This window comes from Notamacropus eugenii, chromosome X (genome assembly GCF_028372415.1).
Source record: "Notamacropus eugenii isolate mMacEug1 chromosome X, mMacEug1.pri_v2, whole genome shotgun sequence".
Lineage (NCBI taxonomy): Eukaryota > Metazoa > Chordata > Mammalia > Diprotodontia > Macropodidae > Notamacropus > Notamacropus eugenii.
The window spans coordinates 102,435,758-102,456,800 of NC_092879.1; the positions used below are offsets into that span (position 1 = coordinate 102,435,758).

Below are 21,043 nucleotides of genomic sequence, written 5' to 3' on the forward strand. Positions count from 1 at the left end.
TTGGAAAGGTCCCTGATTCAGCAGGATGTGATGGCAAACACAGATAAGAGAGAAAGAGTTCAGCCATGTTCTTCTCAGTTCTGGTCTGGATGCCAGCAAAAGTTCACTGAGCACCTGTCATGGCGCAAGGTTCAGCAGAGTGAAATGTGAATGATGCCCCTTGAAATGAGGAGATGGTCTGACAGGAAGGAGAACCAGGGCAGCCACCTCAGAATCCTTCTGCATGGCCCCAGGTACAGTGGCTAGAGTGGCAAAGATAAGCTTCAATCTGGAAACAAATTCCTAATCCATGAGAATGTCTCCATGCGAAATGAGTGGCTGATTTCTCATGGAGATTTCTTTTTGGATACACTTGGACTAGTTGGGTACTAAGGAGCCTTTTGACTCTTAAATGCTGTTAGCTCAATGTGGGGAGATGAGAATGGGTGAATGCATGGTACTCAATGACATCTGATGAAGAAAGGTAGGTACAAGGGCTCTGGAGCCCATTTACCCAGAAAGGCTGAAGATGAGAGGCAGAAGAAGATTAGGACAACCAACACACTGACAGTGTACACAAAAGCATGAACACAGGTGGAGCACTGCAGAATGTGGACCTCAAGAAAGGTGGGAGAAGGCTCCTTTCTACCTTTTCTTTGCAAGAGAAAGAGGGATAAAGAGCATGTGTGCGTGCACATGCACGTGTGTGAAGAATCACATCTAGACTTGATGAATGAAAAAAAGAAAATGTGTGATATACTAAATATATTGAAAAAAACCAAACCACTAACCTGGAAACCAGGTCCCATCTAGTTCTTAAGAATACTGGATTTCCTGAAAATCAGGATACTCTATTTCAAGAAATTATAAATGAAAATTACCCAGATCTATTATTAGAGGACAAAGTAAAAGCAGAAAGAAACCACTCATCAGCTCAAGCCCCAAAGGGAAAAGTTCAGAGTTCCTAACAAAGAAAAACCATCCTGGACGTCCAGAAGAGGAGCTTCAAAGAGCAGGATGCTCCTCCCCCCAACCTGGTTATTTCAATGGGCTGATAAGCACAAAAACTGAACGTCATGGGGACAGGCAATGGGTCTAGAAACGAGAAGAATTTCACACATTCCTGATGAAAAGACCAATAGGAAAGCACAATAATTGAGAGAAAACTATAAAGAGTCAATTTTTCTGAGCAACTTAAAGGATCTGATGAGGCCAGGCTAACACTCTACCAAGGGAGGAAGAAACAAGGCCCTCAAGGTCTCTTCAAAGAGTACTGAAGGAGTGCAATGAGAAAATAGAAGCCTGGGGAGGAAGGGAGGAAAAAGAAAGGAGGGGAACAAGACAGAAGGAAGAAGAATGTGGTGGAAGGAGTTGTTACTTCTTATACTTGGGGTCCACAGAGAGAGGAGTATCCAAGCTGGAGGAAGGGGTAGAGGGAGCAGGCCTCACACGAGCAGGATCCTTTATCAGAGATGTACAAAGCAAGATAGGACAATGCGAGCACACACAAAGCTGGGTACGGAAGAAACAATCAAGTTGGGGGGGGGGGGGGGGGAAGGGTAGAATAATCGCAAGCCAAACAAAAAACCTATGCACACACACACGCACGTCCAAGTGTGCACACAGACACATACATGTCCAAGCAAACATGCATGTGCACAAAGGGAGGAGGGTCAGGAAAGCCACACAGAAAAATCTGCAAAGCTAGGTGAGGGCATCAATGAACAGAACGGATTTCAAAGCATCCAGAAGAAGGTGGTAGTTAAGAGGCGATTTGAGCAGGGCTCCTGCTGGTCAAGATCCCAAAAAAGCACCAAGCATTCTGGTCTGAGGTGGCAGAAAGTGATGTGCTTAGAGTCAGGGCTCTGTCACCTCATCTCACTGCATTCTTCCGTCAAAGAAAGCCTGCTTTTCAGGTATCTTCATGAAACTGGTTTCCTTTGCAAGTCTTTTATTTAGCACCTGAGAAAGAGGCCTGGAACATGTAGCTAAAGGTGAAGCATTCCATTCGGCTAGAGGCCGGAGTTGGCCACAGAAAAATCACTGAAGTGGGGCAGAGGAGAGTGCATGATGGGGAAAGGATCACAGCATAAAATAAGAACCCAAGTCCCTTGCTTCCCTCTAGGACCTTACATTCTAGTGACATGAGCTGAGCATGTGTGGGCATGGCCAAGGGGGTTGGGCCTCCATCCCAGCCATCCACTGGAACCTTAACTATGTCTAATTCTCCACTCCAAAGCAGCACACATGTTCCATAACAGAGAAACCTCTCCCTTTCCTTCGCATTTCATTTTCTGGATCCATGCAGAAAACACAGCTTCCCTGGTCAAGCTGCATAGCAGTCCCTGGTCCCTCACTTCTGGCCTGTTCCTCTACCTCCAACACTAACCAACCCCGTCCTCTTCACCCAATTTCACACCATTTCTAAATAGCAGTGCCCAAGCCTGTCAGCTCCAGAAAGTAATCATTTTCCCTCTGACCCTGACCCTAAACCCCTCAACTACCTCATCCATCTTTCCCAGGTAAGCCCTTGTGATGTGCTGCCTCCACTCACTTCCCCCCACTCTCTTCTCCAACCCTTACAATCCAGCTTGCAATTTATGAGTCACTCTCTCCAAGATTGTCAGTGATCTCTTCTCCACCCCCACTGTCCCTGACCTTTCTGTGGCCTCTGACACTGGGTCACTGTCTGTCTCAGTGCTCCTCCTCCCTCTCTGACCACCCCTCTTCTGACTCTTTTGCTGAATCCTCCTCCAGATCATGGCCTCTAATGTCGGTGCCCCTCAGGGTCCTACCCTGGGTCCTCGGCTCTTCCCCCTCTAGACTGCTTCACGTGGCGAGCTCCTATGGGACTCATTTATCATCTTTGTACAAAAGTTTTGTTGAAGTAGCTGGAAAGATCGTGAGCTTCTGTAACACAACCCCATTCCTCATCCCTCTAATCTAGAAAACGTACCAGGCTGAAATCTGGGGAAAACTCAGCAAGTCATTAGTCCAGAACAAGTTAGTACAGAGAGACAGTGAGTTGTGTGGACAATGGATATAAGGCTTGACCAGGAACCAGAGGGGACACTCCAGCACAGGTAGAGGCCACGGACCAGGGCAAAATGACAAGATCCACATTGAGTAAAGTGCCATCTAAACTTATATAGAAGAAGTCAAGTCCTGGAGTGCCTGGCTTTGTACCCCATGGTTACCACAAGTGAATGGGGAGAACTACACACACCCTGACAGACCAGCAGAAGCAGAGGCCTGGAGATAAAAAGTTGGGAGTTAGTGGTGTGGGTTACCCCCCCTGCATTACTAATTGGAAGGCAGTCATGTTTCAAGAATTAGGCGACCCCAATTTTCTTATGGGAGGCCAGAAGGAGGAGGCAGCTTAAGACTTTCTTCTCCCTCTTTTCTTTGAAACAATGACCAAAATTCTTCTAAATCAATTTTCTGATCCCCAATGGATTCCAGACATCGACACTATTGCCTTGGGGTGCCTTCCTGAAGCCTCAGCTCCTAGGTAGGCAGTGGTCCTGCTACCTCCTGGATATTTCTGGCCTATGACAGGCCCTTCATCTCCCCACACCTTCCCCCTACCTGCTGCCTCCCCTCAACTTGGAGAGTAACAACTCTACATGCCAACAGCTCTTTTAGTGTTCTACAACTGGCCATCTAAGATCTTACTGGAGTTCGGCAGTATGGGCTGGTTGTTAGGAACCCATCTCAATTTCAGAGAGACCTGTTCAAGGCCGCCTCTTGACACAAATCAACTGGGCATATAGGATCCTCCAGGCAGCTCTCTAAGAAGGGCCCACCTGTGTAGGCATAAGGGCATCAGGATTACATCGTTCCCCATATAACTGCCTCCTCTTGCTATGCCAGCTACCCGAAATGAAGATGTCTCATACTAGGCCAGCTGAGCAGCCCCTGGTATTTGGGAGCTCAAGGACTGCCTGGGCGCTAAACCCTTCCCACAAAGCCCTCCTGGTCCCCTCACAATAAGATTGACTCTAACCCTAACCCTAAATGCGCTCAGCTTCACACCCTCTTTCTACCAAAGGTGCCATTGGACCCTGGAAGGCAGAGAATCAGCATCCAGCAGGTGAGAGGGACCTTCAAATAATTTTCCAAAGGAAAAAAAGTTCCCATAGAGAGAAAAGCTGGCCCCAGTGGGGACCAAGTTGAAGGCATTGAAGAAACTCACTGCTGGGTGGAGTCAGCATCACTCTGCGCAGGGGGGTTAAAGCTCTGCATGGCCTGCACCTCCTCCTCTTCTTCATCCTCGCTGGAGGCCTCTTCTGCAGCATGGTTGGCTCTCTGAGGAGGAGCGGTACTGGTGCCATCGGCCTTCTGAATGGAGGGCTTCTGGCAGATATATTTGGGGTCCCTTCCAAGGTTACAGATCTCTTCTAACAGCTAAGGGACAGGAATAACACAATTGGTAAAATGAACAGAGAAGCCAATCCCAGAGGCAGCACAGACGGCTGCCAGGGCAACTGGGAATATCATGCAGGGACTGCATTAGATAGAGAGCCCCAAAGCAGGTAGCATGGAGAGGCTGTGTCAAGTTTCCTATTGAATGCTCTTTTGTGTGTTCTGCTGAGGATGTGGAAACTGGTTTTTCAGGGCTGGTGAAGCCCCGAATTTTAACAACAGAAAGTGATCCACAGTGATGAATTCTAGAGAGTGGCCAAGCCACTTGGTAAAGAGGACTGACGTGAAAAAAGGGAGGTGTCATGGAAGACATGACACATGCAAGGACTGAAAGGGGGACATTCTACCTGACTTAGCTCTGCCCAGGAATAATACACTGCCTCAAGCTGAAGCTCAGCAGGAGGACGAAGTGCTTTACAACTAACTCTCTTCCTCCTTTCTGGAAGGCTCCTCATCAGGAGGAGAGAAAGTCATCATTGGGGGATCATTCTGAGGAGTTTGGTTTCGGCTTCTCTCTAAGCCCTCAGTCCAAGAGGGTTTGTTTGCAAACATCTGGAGTCTCTCCCACAAAGCTTCAATAAGGTGTAAAACAACTTTCAAAAGAATGTTCTCTGCCCTGGCACGAAAGCTGCTTCCTACCTTGATGATGGCAGTTGTAGCATCAGTCTTCAGGGTAGGCTGGTGCCTCATGAGTTCATCCACAGCACTGCCCAGGTTGGAAGCAGTATCACCTAGGGAAAAGGAAAGGCTGTGGGACCAGAAATCGGCCCCTTTCTCCTGGGCCATCAACTGCTGGTAAGTGACCACATGCCCGCCTGCGCGTGGGCTGCCTTAGGGACTAATGGTGATGCCTAGTGCTGTACATCAAGTTCTGAAAGTTAAGTTAGCTGAATCTATGTAGCAAATCATTAAAATGCTGGCAAAGGACACACCAACAGTAACCAGCCCTTCAGCTGGCCAGTCAATGGACGTTGGCTCCTTCTAGAATGGAAGCCAAGGGAAGTGGGAGCCACGTCAGCATCACACCTTTGGCCTACACTGGCTAAACAGACACTGCTCCCTCCTATCTTCCTAGTGCTAAGCAATGCCACAAGTCCACTAATTCTGAGAAGCAGGGAGAGGAGGCCTGTCTAGGACACGACTAGGAGGGCTGAATTTTGCTTTTGTTTTCATTGAATGGTTCTCACCCTGCTCAAATGACATGTTTAGAGATCTGTAGCTCAATCATCAAACTATTTACCACCAACAGGGCAAGGAAGTCAAAAGGAGCGTCCATCCAAAATAGCAGCAAAAAAAGGAGAACTATACAAAACAGCATATAAAATACTTCCAAAATTGTTCTAAGTACTTAACAATTATTTTTATACTGAAGCATGCATACATTTTGTTTTTTTTTGGAGGTAATCAGAGTTGAACTCAGGTCCTCCAGACTCCAGGACTCTCTACTCACTGTGCCACCTAGCTGCCCCAACACTCCAAAAATCATAAAATGACCAGGGATATTCAGTGCTCAGAATGGGTTACATCAATGAGAAAAATTACAGTATTATGTAAATTAGCCTACCAATTTCACAGAACTAGACAAAGTAATGTCAAGGCTGCTTTAGGGAAGGGGCTTTTCTGAGGGGATTCAGGAACCCTAAGAGGATCTCTGCCTGACATGTAGCATTTTCTCAAATGACTTAAAAGTATTATTTTGAGAGTCAGTTGGAGGCTTCTCAGACTGCAAAAGAGTGTCATGCATGAGCCACGAGGAAAGGTTAAGAACTGCTAATTTAGAGGCACTCAAGGGCTAGAATGTCATGGGAAATAATTTTTAAAATGAAAGGAGAAGAGTATATCCAGATAGCAAATTACATAACAAGGTAGTAATTATCAAGATTCTTTAGTATTGATTAAAAAAGTCAGATGAAGAAGAGAAACGAATCAAACAATTCCCAAACCCAAGCCAGGATGTGACGCACTCCTCCGCCCATTGGACAACCACAAGCAGCTGGACAAACACCTTCTCATTAGACCCCAATCAGCACCAAAGGGATGCACTATGGCAAGATTATACCCTAAAAACCTTAGAAGACAATCCCAATGAATCTGAGAACTAGGGACAAAATGGAGAATTGACACCCAAGTTTCAAAAGCCACAAACTTGATGCTGGCTTAATGCTAAGGTAACCTTTCAAAGGAGAAATAAGCTTGGCATCCAACAGTTCCGGTAAGAGCCTACTCTCCAAGATCCGCAGGAAATCAAAACAAATCAATCTTTCAGACAAAAGTAATTCTCCAGAAGGCAAGTGGCCAAAGGAGATGAACAAACAGTTGGGAAAAGAAGAATTATAAACTGGGAACCATCATGAAAGGGTTAACCCAACACTTGTGTGAAAAGAACTTACTCCACAGCAAACTGGGGAGGCTGAGGCTGCTGAGGCTGGGACTCAGACATGATTAGTGGAGCTGGCAAGTGACCCAACTGACAGGGAAAGAGAAGGGCCATTATCCCAAGTGAGCAAACACATGCCAATAAGCCCTCATGCAGCCAAAGGAATACCCAAGCAGCTCAAATGTAGAAAAGGCATCTCACAAAGCAAATTATGAGAAGCAGCCCTTTTTCTGTCTTTGTTTTAAATCCTCATTCGTTACGACGAATGGGAGAAGAATCTAGAAATGAATGCAATATAAAAATAAAAGGTCAAAAATCGAGGGGGGGAAAAATCAAACCAATCAACCAACTACCAAATGTGGAGAACCAAGTGAGCTTTGGGGAGGGTGTGCCTATAAGTCTCTAGCTAGCTGCCGTGGTCCACTGAGACCCTGGCAATGGGAACTCACCAAGGGGATCCGAACTCCGCCTCCTGCGCATGGCCGGCAGGTAATCAGGAGAAAGCAGTACTTTGAAGAGACGTTCAAAAGGCTGGCATTGCACAAATGACTGGAGACCCCGAGCATTTAAGCACAGCGCACTGAACACATTGGGCAGGGAGCCCAGGACTTCTCGGGTTGCAGGAACCTCCAAAGAGAAAAAGGAAGAAGATATGGAACCTGGTAGGGTGGGGTGTCTCAGGGGGGATTCCTGAGGAACAACCCAAGTCTTACAGAATTGAAGCAAGAACAAAGCCCAGCAAGATGCGTGGGAGATAGAGGTGGAGGAATGAGAAAGGGGCACTTACATCTTTGATGAGCAGTGCGTGGAGCATGACATCCGTCAGCCCATTGTCTTGCAGAGAGGATAGGAGGGATGGCTCTTGGAACACAAACACAGTGACCACTTCAGTAGCTGAGGAGAGAAGTGTTCAAAAGAAGTGAGACCACATGAGACAAGGGAGGGGAAGGGAGGCAGCTTTAGGAGAGGGTGCCTACTTGGTGCCAGGGACCGTGCTAAGGGCTTTTTAGAAATCACATTTGATTTGATCCTCCCAACAACCCTAAATTAGGTTCTGTGTTCTAGCCCCATTTTACAGTTGAGAAAGCTGAGACAAGCGATATGACAACTGAAAAACAAGCCCACTCTTCCAAGCTTGCTGCCTTCCTCACCACACCCCAAAGATTTCGAGAAGTCTCCTGACATAATTGGCTTTGACCATCAAGTCAGTTCATGACCTGTTTCCATGGTAACCATACCAGCAAATGAACTGTTTTTCTTTTTCTTCTCTTTTTCAGAGACAATTGGGGTTAAGTGACTTGCCCCCAGGGTCACTTAGCTTCTAAGTGTCAAGTGTATGAGGCTAGATTAGAACCCAGGTTCTCCTGACTCCAAGGATCCAGTCACTGTACCACCTAGCTGCCCCCCACTGTTTTAAAGAGAGGCACTCTGGGTGTAGGGATTTTTGGTTTTGAAACCTTTTGTTTTCACCCTCAACACGACTCACACCCCAGGCCTCTGCTAATCCCTCCAGGCCCCTTGGGTCCCCATCCCTGGAGATTTGGCAATGTCTCAGAAGGGCTGAGTGAATAATCTTGGAATCCAGCACAGCAGGACTGGAGATAGTCAAGGTATCTGATAAGAACTGCTCAGATGACTCGAAAGACCAGAAGCTTAGGGGCAGTTCAAGCTATCCTCCCAAAAGCCTGGGGAAGTGGTGAAAAGTAGAGAAGCGCCCAGCTGCCAAGATTGCCAAAGTGAGAACTCTCATCCTAGTCTCATCCTGGGCTACTCTATATTCTGCTGGCAAAAAAGAAATGATAAAAACCAAGGATGGGAAAACAGGGAGAGGTGAGTCTTTCCTAACAATGAGGCTGGGTTGGAGGCCAGGTATCTTCTACGAAGGCTTTTTTTCCCCTTGTTATTTCCAGTACTTGGCACAGTGCCTGTCATACCCACATTCCCAACTGAAATTAAAGCACTCAGATCCAAAAATCAAATTCTTATAATAAATGACAAAATTCTTCATTTAACAAGAGAATTCTGGAAAACAAAACAAAACAAAAACCAATCAATTCTTGTAAATACAGAGCCAAGAGAAGTAAGCAGGACTCAGAAGGGGTGGGCTGGGCGACAACACAAACATCAGAGGCCGTATTAGTTATTTTGCTTTTTCTCCTTACAAGAAAGGGACAGGGTCTTTGGGAAGACACAAAGACTAAAAAATAAGACTACTCATGTAAAGAAGTTCAAATTGATCAGAATGATAAGAATTCCAAAGACAATTTGCAAATGAGCTGAATACAATCGATGCTAATGTAAAGGGAAAGTAAGTGGAGCAGGGCAAACAGTGAAGGCGAATGAATTCAACCAAATAACTGAGGCTGAGAATGCTGGAGGAGGCAGAGTCAAGATGGCAGAGCAGCAGGAAGCAAGACAGCAAGTTCTGCCAAACAAATCTAGAAAATGTACCAGAGCCAAACATGATTGGGAAATCCAAGAAAAAGTCACCGTAAAGCGTTGGAGACAACAAGATTAAAGGAAAGATTAGTCCTAAGCAAAACAAACTCTAGAGAGGTACAAAAGTATTTCTGCATCTTAGGACCTCGATTTGAGGGTTGCCCAACAACTAGGGAACAAATGACATATGACTGTGCTGTAAGAAATGATAAAGGGGGTGGTGTCAGAGGATCCTGGGAAGACTTGCATGAACTGATGCACAGGGCAATGAGCAGAACCACAAAGACCACCTGGATGCTAACAGGGTTATTGTAAGGAGAGCCTCAGGAACTCTAACCCCTATAGTGACCAAAGACTCATGGCAATGCCTGCTCCCCACATCTAGAGAGAGAGCTGAACAACTCTGAATGTAGGAAGAGGCAAATATTTTTCAGGACATGGCCAATGCTGAAATTTGCTTTGCTTATTGATGTCTGAAACAAGGGTTTTGTTTTTCTTTCATTGTCAACTGGTAGAAGTTGGGGTAGAGAGGGAAGAGAAGGTAGATTTTTGCCGATTTAAAAATTTTTAATTAAATCTAAAACACATGAATGTTGCAAAATTACAAAGAACAAAACTTAAGCTTGGTCCAAAAAAAAGAAATATGAGAGGATAATTCTCCTAACTAAAACGCAGAACAAGGGAATGGGCAGGTATGGAACATGGTATATAATGTCACATTTTTTCATTGCTTAGTTTTGCTGATTAATTTCTTTTCTTCTTCCTTCTTTAAAAAAAAAATTCATTTTCCTCAGAGATGTCTGCCTAGAGTAGAAAGGTTACAGGAGAAATCGATGCACAACGTAGACACAAAAAACATCAATAAAAAACCTATTTTGGAAAGTCAAGCAATATCTTCTGTTTCATTACCAAGATTAAAAAAAAAGTGAGGGAATGAAGTCTTTGAAGGCCCCTTCCAGCAGTAAATGCACTAATGCACAATGACCAGGGCTGTGAATTCTCCCAGAAAAGACCACCCAAATGCAGTCCTATCAGGTACCAACTTGTCTTACCTAGCAGAAAAAGCGAAGGCCCATAGTACTCGGCATTACTGATGATGTGTTTCAGGGAGGTAGGCAAAGAGCCATCCATCACTAAGACAAAACAAATAGGATGCATTTATGATCATCCTCTAAAGTCACAGAGAGTAAAAAGTGTCAAGGCTCAGTCCAATCCCACAGTTTCAACCTTTCTGTGAACATAGTTCATTTTCCCTGTTCCCCCTCTCCCACCGAAAGGCAGTGCAGTGAGTCTGAGCACTTGGTTCCCTCAGCCCATTGCTGCTTCATGTTGGGGGATGAAGCAATACAGAGGCCCATCTCCTGGCCCCAATACTCTTCCCTATGTTTTCTCTTGTCTTTAACTACATATCAAAGGACCACTGGCATCCAGGCCGACTCCCTGACTATACACTGAGAGTCCAAAGCTGGCTGAGAAGAAACGAGCGACACCTAAGCCAACAGCCAAGATAGCCACACTCCCACCCATAGCAACCCTCTGTCTTTCCAAGTGTCGCCCCAACTCTGACCCTGATTCCGTTCTTTCTGATGCTTGATTAAGTCACTGATGTCTGCCCTAGAACAGTAGCAAACTAATCAATCACTGGAAATGAGCCACCCTTGGGGATCTCCAGTCACTATTCCCCACCAGACAACCCGGTCCAAGTGGAGCCATTACCATGACGAATGCCATCAGAGAAGGCTGGGTCTTGGATGGCTTTCTTAAGAAAGTTCAGCATAGACTTGAGAAGTGCGGCACGTTGAGGAATGCACTGGACTCCTGCCAAAGGCAAATGAGAGGAGAGTGGTTACACACAAGGTACCCAACGACTATTGCATAGTCCAAGTGAAACGACACTGTCCAGGCCAAAAGCAGCTGCAACGAGAATTTCTTTCTTACACAGTTGGAGGAAGAAACCAAGGGGAAATTTTGTTCAGAATGATTCTTACCAATAGGATAGAAGCGATGAGAACCTTAGGGAGAATTCAAACGTTTTGGAGGAAGGCTATGTAGGTACAATTACCTGAATGCGGCAATGTCGAAAATGACACAGAACTAGTTCTAATGACTAAGCTTAACTCCAAAGAACTGAGAAAATGGCCCTCCCACCACCTCCAGCGGAGAGTCGGAAGGAAGGGGAATACGTGGATGTGGAAAACTTCATTCTGACACAGACAGCATCGACTGAAATGGTTTTTCTTTCCCCTTGGTAGTTCACTCTTTCTTAATATAAAGCTGGGTAGCTAACAGAGCGAATTCCCAAATATCTTGACAGCTTAAAGTATTTGATTTTAACAAGAAAAAAGTCAAGGGGAATAAATTTGTTTTTTGACTTCCTAAGCACAAGACAGAGATGGTGGTGGTGCTTCTGAGTAAACCTGGCAACAGTGTGATATGGCAAGCCAAAAAGCAAATGCCAGGAGGTTAGGTTAAGAGCCATATAGCATCCAGAACTCTAGTCTGCCTTAGCCAGAGTTCACCTAGAATAGGTACTCACAGTTCTGGGTACAACTGTTTAAGACAGACACTGACATGACAGGTAGCAATCAGGAAGGTCATGAAGAGGGTTAAGAATCTTGAGTCCAAACCATATTAGGGTCAAGTGAAAGAAGTCCGGATTGTTTAGTCTGGGAAAGGGGTTGGGGGAGCCAATCCCTAGGAGTCAATGTACAAGAGGAATAAGACTTTCTGTTCGGTAACTAGAAGGTAGAACAGGAACATTTGGGGGGAGGGAAAGGAAAGATGCAGATTGAAATTTTAATATAAAGACCCCCCCCCCCCCCCCCCCCAACCATTAGAACTGGCTGTGAGTGGAATGGGCAGCCTCCTGAGGTGGCAGTTTCCCACTCATGGAGAAATTCAAGTGAAGGCTGAGGATCACATACAGGACCACTGAGGTACTTGGCAATTCTTAACATTCTATGATTTCAAGATGCATCAAACAGAGAGGACAAAGTGAGCTGCTAAATAATTGTACTAAGGAGGCTTATCTATAGTGTCCTGGCCCTCAAGGGAGCACATTAGGAAGATGAACTTTTGAAGATGTGGAAGGATTTTGATGTGCCCTGATGGGTAGATGTGCAGAACTCAGGCACAGCCACTGCAGAAAAAATCTTCACCAACAGGCAAGAGTCTTCACCTCAGCCTCAGCTGATCCAACTAGAAGTTGAGGTCAGGGAATCCAACAGCCAGAGTCCTCAAGTCTCTCGCAGCTTGGAGATCCCCAATCTTAATGACCAATTCCTCTGCAAACCAATAGCAGCTGTGCCCAGTGATACCATTTCAGACTACACACCAGTACGGGGAGGGAGCATGATGCTGCCGCTGATGCTGGGAGCCCGGGACCTTGTATCCACATCGGGTCGGGGATCTACCGAAGCGGTGGATGGGCCTGGACTGCTTTCCATGGCTACATCTGCAACTGAGGAAGAAATCAGGAGGGGGAGGGGGAGGGAGAGGGGGAAGAGAAAATAAAGTGAGAGAAAACTCTCAATGTAGAAAACTAAGTTTTCCAAAGCAGATGGACTAAATGAAAGCCAGATCAGAGGCAAGGAATTCCTACACCCCTTGTAAACATCGTTCTAATGGTTCACAGTGAAAAATTCTTAGACCATCCCAAAAAGTGATTGATAAGGGCAGGCCTGGGAAGTTTGAGAAAGATTTATGTTACAGTAACATCTCAAATATCCAGGTTCTTTATGTGGTGACTGTGACAATCCAAGGCAATTTAGTGCATCGAACAGGGGTGGGGGTACAAAGAAGAAAAACAGTAGAGTCCTAACATATTTGCAAGTGTAATAAGAGGCAGAATGAGATCCATGCAAGATGCTCTAAAACTGATCTGAGAGATGGGAGAGATCCCGTCCAGGTAGTGCAAACAAGAGAGAGGTCATAGAAGACCTGGACCTGGCCTGAGCCAGCAAAGAAGAGCCGACTCATTAATAGATGAGAGTGTGATCAAGGCCTTGCTGCTGGGGTTGAGAGAAGGCAGAAACAAGAACCCCCAAGTCAGAGCCCAAACAGAGGGCCAGAAGTTGCATTGAATTGTAATGAATGCCGTATATCCTTAAGCCTCGTGTGTTTTAGTCACTAGAGAGCTTGCTGAGAACACCATTTAAGAATTCGACTCAAATCCAACATGAAACCATCTGTCATATGTTGTAGGTTTAAGACAATAGAGATTATAGATTATAGGTAGTATAGAATATAGTATGACCGAACAAAATCAGAAGCCAAGAAAAAGTGAACAAGTGCCCAAGGGCATTGTGAAGAAGGCCTGGTCCATCTATTAACTGCAACTATGTAAATGGAATCAAATGCTGCACACATCTGAATAAAAGCTTTCTAGCCAAGAGCTATGGAGAGAGGATTTTCTAACAGTGAACAACTGAGCCACCTCAAAGGAAGAGGGGGAGGAAGGAGACTCTCTAGGAAGGTCATCAAGCAAAGGCTAGAAGATGCTGACCCCCATTATGGGGTATTGGGGGATTCTTTTTGTGCTAACTATTGATTTGTCCAAGGAGGTTCCTTTCAGCTTTGAAAGGCTGTCATCTCCATGCTGAACAGTCCCAGTTCCATCAATCTAGCCTAGCACCTTCTTGGCCATGGCCTAGCTTATGAAATCCTTCCTAAAAAGCGGTACTCCATCCAAGTGACAGTGCTCCCATGGAACTCAATCTCCCAACCTCCCCCACAGCATAGCCCAAAAGATCACATTCTCCACCGGGATTTCCTAGGCCATGCCTATAAAGACTCACACTGTACTAAGAGACTTACCCCCACTCCCCCCGACTGGTGCTTACAACATAGATTTCTTAGAAGACAACTATAGACCTTGATAAGACAGGTCTACTTATACCGACTAGTCTGGCCATATCATTTTTGGCTGTTCTCTTCATTCCTGTCCAGTTAATTCTTCCTCTCAGCTGTGCATTCACTGCACATTTGATAAAATATTGATAAGAGATGTTCAACAGACCAGCTGAAAACAATGAATAACTTTCTGTGGCTACAAGGAGCAAAGGATAAATAAAGGAGGCACTGCACATCACACCAAAGGGCCAACAACCGCAAACTCTCCCAGAGGTGCTGAGTGGGCAAAGCTCACTCCCCCAAGGGTGTGCTGCTGAGTGCTAAGCAGTAACTCTACCGTCCGTGTCGGTTTCCATTTCTTCTCCTTCATGGGCAGTGCTGGGCCTCTGGATCTTTGGCTTGATCACAAAAGGACACTCTTTTCGGCACAAGTCAACTTCATGCTGTATTAAAGGAAGAAGTAAATTCCAGGGAGTGTTTGATAACAAGAGCTTTTGTGGGCAACTTGGGGAGAAACTAAAGGGAAGAGAGGACTCACTGTCAGCAAGGAGGAGTCTACAGCTGGCAACGAGACAAAGGCCTTGAAAATAGCCTGTGTTTGACTAACTGGGGCAAAGAATGCTTATCTAAATACCTCCAATCTGTAAATGAAGATTGATAGCCCACTGTGGGACTGAAAAGCTGCCATGTCAAGGTTGGTGATGAGGTCAACGACTCGGACTGCTCGGGTAACAAAGGTTATCTGGTCCTGTTCATCTCCAAGGAACTTGATCACCTATGCAGAGTTAAGAGTTTTCCATTAGAAATTGACACATGGCTGAACAGCACATGAGGGTCAGGTCAGCTGAGGATGCAAAAACATAGAAGTCCTCTCATGAAACCCTTCACTTTCTAGATGGGAACACAGAGTACCCCCCTGCTCCCCAAGTGACTCAAATGTTATACAGCTAGCCTGGCTTGGTTAGCAGGGTTCAGAGGCCCAAGTCCATGCTTTCTGGAGTACATCCAGCGAGTTTAAGAGCTAAACCAGTATCACAGAAAGGGCATACATATGGGCAGATTAACACAAGCCAAAGTGAGACAAGTACAAGTACAGTCCTGAGGATTTCCGTCCCAGTTGGCTCTCATGCTCATCACCTCATGACTCCCTGGAGCCTTGCTAGTCCCACCAACATTAACAGATAACATACCTTAAGTAAGGCCTCCATCATTCCACAAGACACCAAGGCTTCTCCTCCAGCATCATAGCTGGCCAAGTGGTACAAGAAGGAGAAGAGAGCAGTGGCAAACTGGTGAGGGTATGGGTCCATGGAAGGATCTGGAGAAGGAAAAAAAAAAACAAGAGGAAGGAAAAATTCAGAATCAGGTGACATCACTACCTGGCACACTGCCAGAAAGGATCTGGTGTTCTGGAGAATAATCCAGTCTTACCAATCATGGCTTGAATACAGTTTCGTACAAGGACAGGTAAGAATCCATGGTAGGAGGCGGTCCCAGTGCAGTCAATAATGCTGCTGAGCTTGGGTGTCCTTTCTAAGTGTACAATTGAGGTCAAAGTCCTCAAAGAGGCTGCCTTGATGTCCTAGAAAAGCAAAAGAACACAGAAGGACCACCTTTCTCAACCTGCAGCCATAAATCAATCAGTACATAGCAGGGCCTTTGGGAATTTTTCAGTTAAGTAAAAAGAACTTCACAACAAGAAAAATGAGAATGATAGGATATAAATCTTGTAAAAGCCAAAAGCTTGTTTGACATGGGGAAAAGCAAAAGGAAAGGGACAAGTGAATAACTAAGCTTCCTTGGTGGCCTGCCCAGGAAAACTCATTCCAGATCCCTCCAAATGGTCTGCCTTCCACTAAAGGAAGTCAAGGGCCTGCTGGACTGAGAAGCAGGAACATGGCCACTGTCACTTTGTTTTTGTATCATCGTGCCAAGTGACTCAGCAGCCTTGAAAAAGACCTGAAGGTCTCTGAAGTCTTGGCCAGCTCCAAATCAACAATCTGTGACTGTCGTCTTCTCAATCTTGATACGTTTTCTGTTTCTTTGGGGCACCAGAATAGGAGGAGCAACTGGATGCCAAGAATACAGATGAACAAACAAAAATAAAGAAGATGAAAGCCTACCATGAGTTGTTTATCAGTTATTTGAAGGACATCTACCAACTCCTCTATCAGCCCATTATACAGGATACTGTTTGCGGACTCCTGTAAGGCATTGGAATATACTGCAAAAGGAAAAACACAAAGTCAAAAAAGACTGAATGGTTAAACTGCCCAAAGTAGAATCAAATGATATGAAAGCATTTGACAGATCCACAACCATCACAACCATCGTTATTTCACAAACGATGAAACCAAGGCCCAGAGAGACGAGGTCCTACCTCAGCTAACACAGTATCTGAAGCTGTGGCAGGCTCTTTAGCTGAGGTCAGAAAAGAAGCTCTGCCCACAACAGGGGAATGGCTCCATTGCTCACCCTACTTTAACGCTGGCGATCTGTGTGCACGATGAGCCATCCCAGGACAAAGCCACACTGCCAGTTGGATGGGGACAGTGTGGGAAGCTGCATGTCTCTGACTGCAGAGGAGTCAGGGTCACCTGCAGATGCCAAATCATGCACAGCAGTGAAGGCCCAGGAACAAAGGAGAAGGATCAGAAATAGTGACTATGACGTGAGAGTGAGAGAGAGTGTGTGTAGTGAGAGAAAACTTCGATCAACTGATGCAGAGTGAAGCAGAACTAGGAAAACATCCTCTAGTAGGACTGGAAGATGAAAAGGAAACCAATGTAAAAGCAGGAAGCTTAACAACAGGAAAGAAGGGCGAATGAATACGGGCCTTCAGAAAAGTGAAGGTGTGTGTGTTTTGGGAGGTCCAGTCCTCTGACCCTTGTACTTCTCCTGGATGGCCTCAATGGCCAGCTGGGCAGACATTTAGAAATGGATGGCAATAGAAGTACCAGAACCCTTTTCAAATACTCGACCACTTACACTTCACAGAACAGCTGAATTTCTCTGTAGATTATCAACACCAAAATCACTAACTTACAGCATTTTGAAAGTTTGAAATTCTCATTTTGGCTTTTTTTTTGTTCTGGGCTCTCCAGATGAGAACGCAGAGTAAACACACACCAGCTGATATACCTACTCTCATGTGCTGAATGGAGATACTTCAGTCACTCTGAATTTATGGTGGTTGATGGTTGAAGGTGGCTGGTTAAACAAGTCTGCCACCTCCCCACCTTCCCAGGGTTCTCCTTTCTCCCAAGACACTGGCACTCCCTGGATTCTCTAACAGGCATGCCGCACTCACTTGCAACTCAGCTCTGCTTAGCTAAAGTCAATGACCAGCTTTTCTACTGTTTTTGTTCAGCACCAACTCTAGCTTGTTTCATTCTCTCTCCTGAGATTCTGAGACATCCCTGACCCTTCCAGGAATTATTAATGAAACAAAAAGAGCTGGTACTCTCACTTGAAGGTTACAGAGAAGATATCACTGGATTCCTTTCTCTCCTGTCTAATTCTGCAAAGGAGCCCACTGGCATCTTTGCACCAACAGAGCATTCATTTTCCCGGCATTAGCAACACCCTGTCCTAATAGCTGAGGCAAATGCTGAAGGACAGTTTAATTCAGAAAAAAAGGCACTGCTGCCTCCTTCTTCCCCAGTGACCGCTCCCCACTCACCTTTCATTACCCAAGTGAAAAGACATGCAATCAAGTCTTACTGTAAAGACCAGCTAGGTGATCTGGTGAATGGACAGCTTGGCCTGGAGTCAGGAGGACCTGAGTTCAAATCCAGCCTCAGACACTTCTCTAGCTGTGGAACCCTGGGAAAGTCAAGCCTCCCCACTCTAAACTGAGGATAACAAATGCATCTATGTCCTAGGGCTGTTGTGAGGATGCAATGAAATCATCTTAGCCTGACACATGGCAGATTATTAATAAATGCTTGCCCCCCCCTTTTATCAATCAAAATTGATTAAGTGCCTACTATGTGCTAGGCACTGGGCTAAGTGTTGAGAATGTGAAAAGAGGTGAGGGGCCCTTGAGGAGTTCACACTCTAAATGGGAAAGATAGAAATACACAAGCAAGCTGTGCACAGGACAAGAATTTAGAGAAGGAAGGCAAATGGCGGGATTTTAGTGGAGCCTTCATGGAAGCTGGGGAAAGTAGGAGGCAAAGCTGAAAAGGTCGAGATGTTCAGGCATGAGAGACATCCTGAGAAAATCCCCAGAGCTAACAGATGGAGGGCGCTGTCCTGGACCAGCACCAGTACCGTGCATCTCTGGCATCCTCAGGACTGAATGAAATGCCTGTTTTGTCCCCTGGATAATAATTCCATGATTCCAACAAAAGTATCTAAGACAACACTGACCCTGACCAGTCAGCTGAAAGCCTGTGATACAAATTCAGTCCATGACACACTCGTGGTTATGATTGTAAATACTCAGTAACTAAGCCCCTGGTGGATAGCAGATCAACCAAGAACGAAGTGATGAGAAATACGATCCCAAGGTCCAACAGGACACAGAAAAGCATCTTCTCATCCCTGTTCAGTCCTCCAAAGGTCTCAAAAAGCCACCAGAACCCTCTTCCTAAGGTCTTGGCAAGCAGCCCAACAATGACTTCACTGCTTGGATTAACAATGATAATCAATCCACCAAGGCACGCCACAAACCAGACAGTGTTGTGGGAGATGGAGAGTGGAGGAAAGGGGCGCAAGAGCAGTCACTGATGCCCTTACGCCATCAATCACAGAGTAATCATACCTAATATGGAGATTGCATGGAGTCTGGCTTGAACAGCTTGTAGCCTCTTCTTATGATTAGAAAAGCCATGGGCCAGGCGGATGTGCGTGAACAGCAGCATCTGTGAGGAGGTAAGAAGAATGTCTTGCCTTCTGTCTTCACACAGGCCACAGAGTCTTCTCATATTTCTCTTTCCCTTTCCAAAGAGGTCATAAGGGATACAAGAGTGGGTCCAATGCCACCTTGGGGTAGGGAGCACTAACAGATTCTAATGAACTTATCCCTCAGAGAGCTGGCAGGAAAATGACATCCACCAACAGACCATTCTGTTGAAAATGTGCCAAAATCACCACACAACAACTCATGTTTATGAGGTCCCTTGGGCATGTAAGCATGACCTTTGCTAACAATCCCTTCCCCGTTCTGGAATAATACTGTACCTGCTTATCCTTTGGGATGCTGTACATTTTCGTGAGGGATTCCATGATTTCAGAAGGACTTTCTGAAATCTATATCAAAGAGAAATAGGGGGTGGGGGGGTTAGGATAGACAATATTTGAGATCCAAGTAGTCAGCAAGTCACAATTGGACCGTGGTCATGGCAGGAACTTCTCTTACCTTGTCCAGCTGCTCTATATGGATGTAATGTAGTGTATTACTGGGTGTCTAAAAGGAAAAGGAGGATGAAGAGGAGAGACTGGTAAGATGTTGTCTTCCTGTCCTACTTTGCCACCTCTCCCTACAATGAGGCTTTGGTATTCTAAATTTAGAGGACTAGGGAATTGGTTTTGACTTACAGTACAGTCAACAAGGCATGACCTTGACAATGAATCAAGATTGAGCAAAGACCAGAAAGGGCCTATCTCAGGGAAAAAGGCTCCTGTGGCCCACAATCTAGGCCACTGGTTAGCTAGGCCGGCACAGAGGAGGCCAATACCACTCTTATCCCTTAAACTTCCTGCTTCTAACCCAACATTGACTGTACCTGAAACATACTCTTAACACCCTATTTGTGGGCTGGACCAAGCAAATTGGTGTTTCACTAAACATTCATAAAGGTAGCTTTTAGAAGGCAGTAGAGAAGTATGAACCATAGGGACATCATTTGATTTTATAGGTGCAAACAAATTGTACCAATTTCATAGCTACTTCTAATTTTGACTAGCCCAATAGGCAGGTGGGCAGGAGCTTAACAGTCCTTGTTAGATACTCTTTGCTGACTTCCTGGAGAAAGTCCTGGGTACAGGGGAGGGAAGTGGCCCTACCATTTGAAGCTATGACCACAGGCAGGCCTTGTGGGATGGTGATAGCAATAACACCTTTCACTGGGGGGTCAAGCATATAAGCTGGCAGTTGAACTTGGGACCTCTTCCCTAGTTCTAGTCAACTGTACTCACCACAGAATTCTACAGACCCTACCACAACAAACATAAGACTCACCCTTTTCTCAACTTTGACCTCAGGCCCTGGGTCTGCATAGAATTCAAAGTGTAGTGTAGTAGCACTGGGTGGGTATTTCTGTGGAGAAAGCACAGCACTGAATTACATACTGAGCTTGGCAATAAGGAGTGTGACCTAAATGCATCCCAAACCTGGCATCTTATTCTTGACAGCTGGGTAGGGTGCAGTGGCAGCAAGGAGCTGGGGGGTCCCCAATTATTCTGGCTTCTGGTCAAATGGGGTTTCTGCCTTTTGTCCTCAGAGGGTATGACCCTGGCTAGGCCTCCCTTTGACCAATCAGCTTGACGGGCAGTAGGAGAATGACCAAGGACTCGGCTGTTAGGACAGAGTGTGCCAAGGCTTTGTGCTTTCCACGACCACTGTACTGTGAAGGACCTTCTCTTCAGCAAATCCCCTTCCACAAACTGGGCTTTAGTGCAACAAGCTGAGATTCCTCGAGTCAATAGGCAGGACATGGAGGCACCCACTGCAGGTGGGATAGGAAAATCCTCACCAAAGACAAAAGGAGGTGGTTGACTGTGTGTACATCTTGAAGCCAAAAGCATGGCACACAATGCCCTGGGGAGGAAGGATCCCAAGCCACATCAATAACCTCCAGGGCACAAGACTATCCCAAGAACACAGCTTGAGACCAGCATGGAGAAGTGAAAACTGGATTTGAAGAGAATTAGTCTTTAGTATGAGCTCAAACCTGCCCCTGAGGGAATCACTAAGCTCCCACCAGCCCGACTCTGAGGATGCCAGGGAGAAAAAGTGTGAACAGC

At 45.7% G+C, this 21,043-nt stretch overlaps 1 protein-coding gene across 14 annotated transcripts in view; it reads right to left on the reverse strand.

Annotated features, from left to right (window-relative positions):
• Nucleotides 1-21,043, reverse strand: part of HUWE1 (HECT, UBA and WWE domain containing E3 ubiquitin protein ligase 1) — a 109,158-nt gene that overhangs the window by 51,702 nt on the left and 36,413 nt on the right. For 10 of the 14 annotated variants that reach the window (XR_011971316.1, XM_072627235.1, XM_072627237.1 and 7 more), the window contains exons 8-23: nucleotides 20,259-20,336; nucleotides 19,437-19,484; nucleotides 19,259-19,327; nucleotides 18,840-18,939; nucleotides 16,195-16,295; nucleotides 15,503-15,653; nucleotides 15,262-15,389; nucleotides 14,706-14,846; nucleotides 14,409-14,514; nucleotides 12,555-12,680; nucleotides 10,937-11,038; nucleotides 10,273-10,353; nucleotides 7,569-7,675; nucleotides 7,231-7,408; nucleotides 5,044-5,135; nucleotides 4,175-4,386 (exon numbers count right to left, since the gene is read on the reverse strand). Coding sequence is in view for 13 of the 14 variants with exons in the window: in XM_072627235.1 (XP_072483336.1) it covers nucleotides 4,175-4,386; nucleotides 5,044-5,135; nucleotides 7,231-7,408; nucleotides 7,569-7,675; nucleotides 10,273-10,353; nucleotides 10,937-11,038; nucleotides 12,555-12,680; nucleotides 14,409-14,514; nucleotides 14,706-14,846; nucleotides 15,262-15,389; nucleotides 15,503-15,653; nucleotides 16,195-16,295; nucleotides 18,840-18,939; nucleotides 19,259-19,327; nucleotides 19,437-19,484; nucleotides 20,259-20,336 (1,820 nt within the window). In the remaining variant the exon portion in view is untranslated. The remainder of the gene's footprint in view (nucleotides 1-4,174; nucleotides 4,387-5,043; nucleotides 5,136-7,230; nucleotides 7,409-7,568; nucleotides 7,676-10,272; nucleotides 10,354-10,936; nucleotides 11,039-12,554; nucleotides 12,681-14,408; nucleotides 14,515-14,705; nucleotides 14,847-15,261; nucleotides 15,390-15,502; nucleotides 15,654-16,194; nucleotides 16,296-18,839; nucleotides 18,940-19,258; nucleotides 19,328-19,436; nucleotides 19,485-20,258; nucleotides 20,337-21,043) is intronic. The other 4 variants (XM_072627247.1, XM_072627246.1, XM_072627244.1 and 1 more) reach the window with 2 other exon arrangements.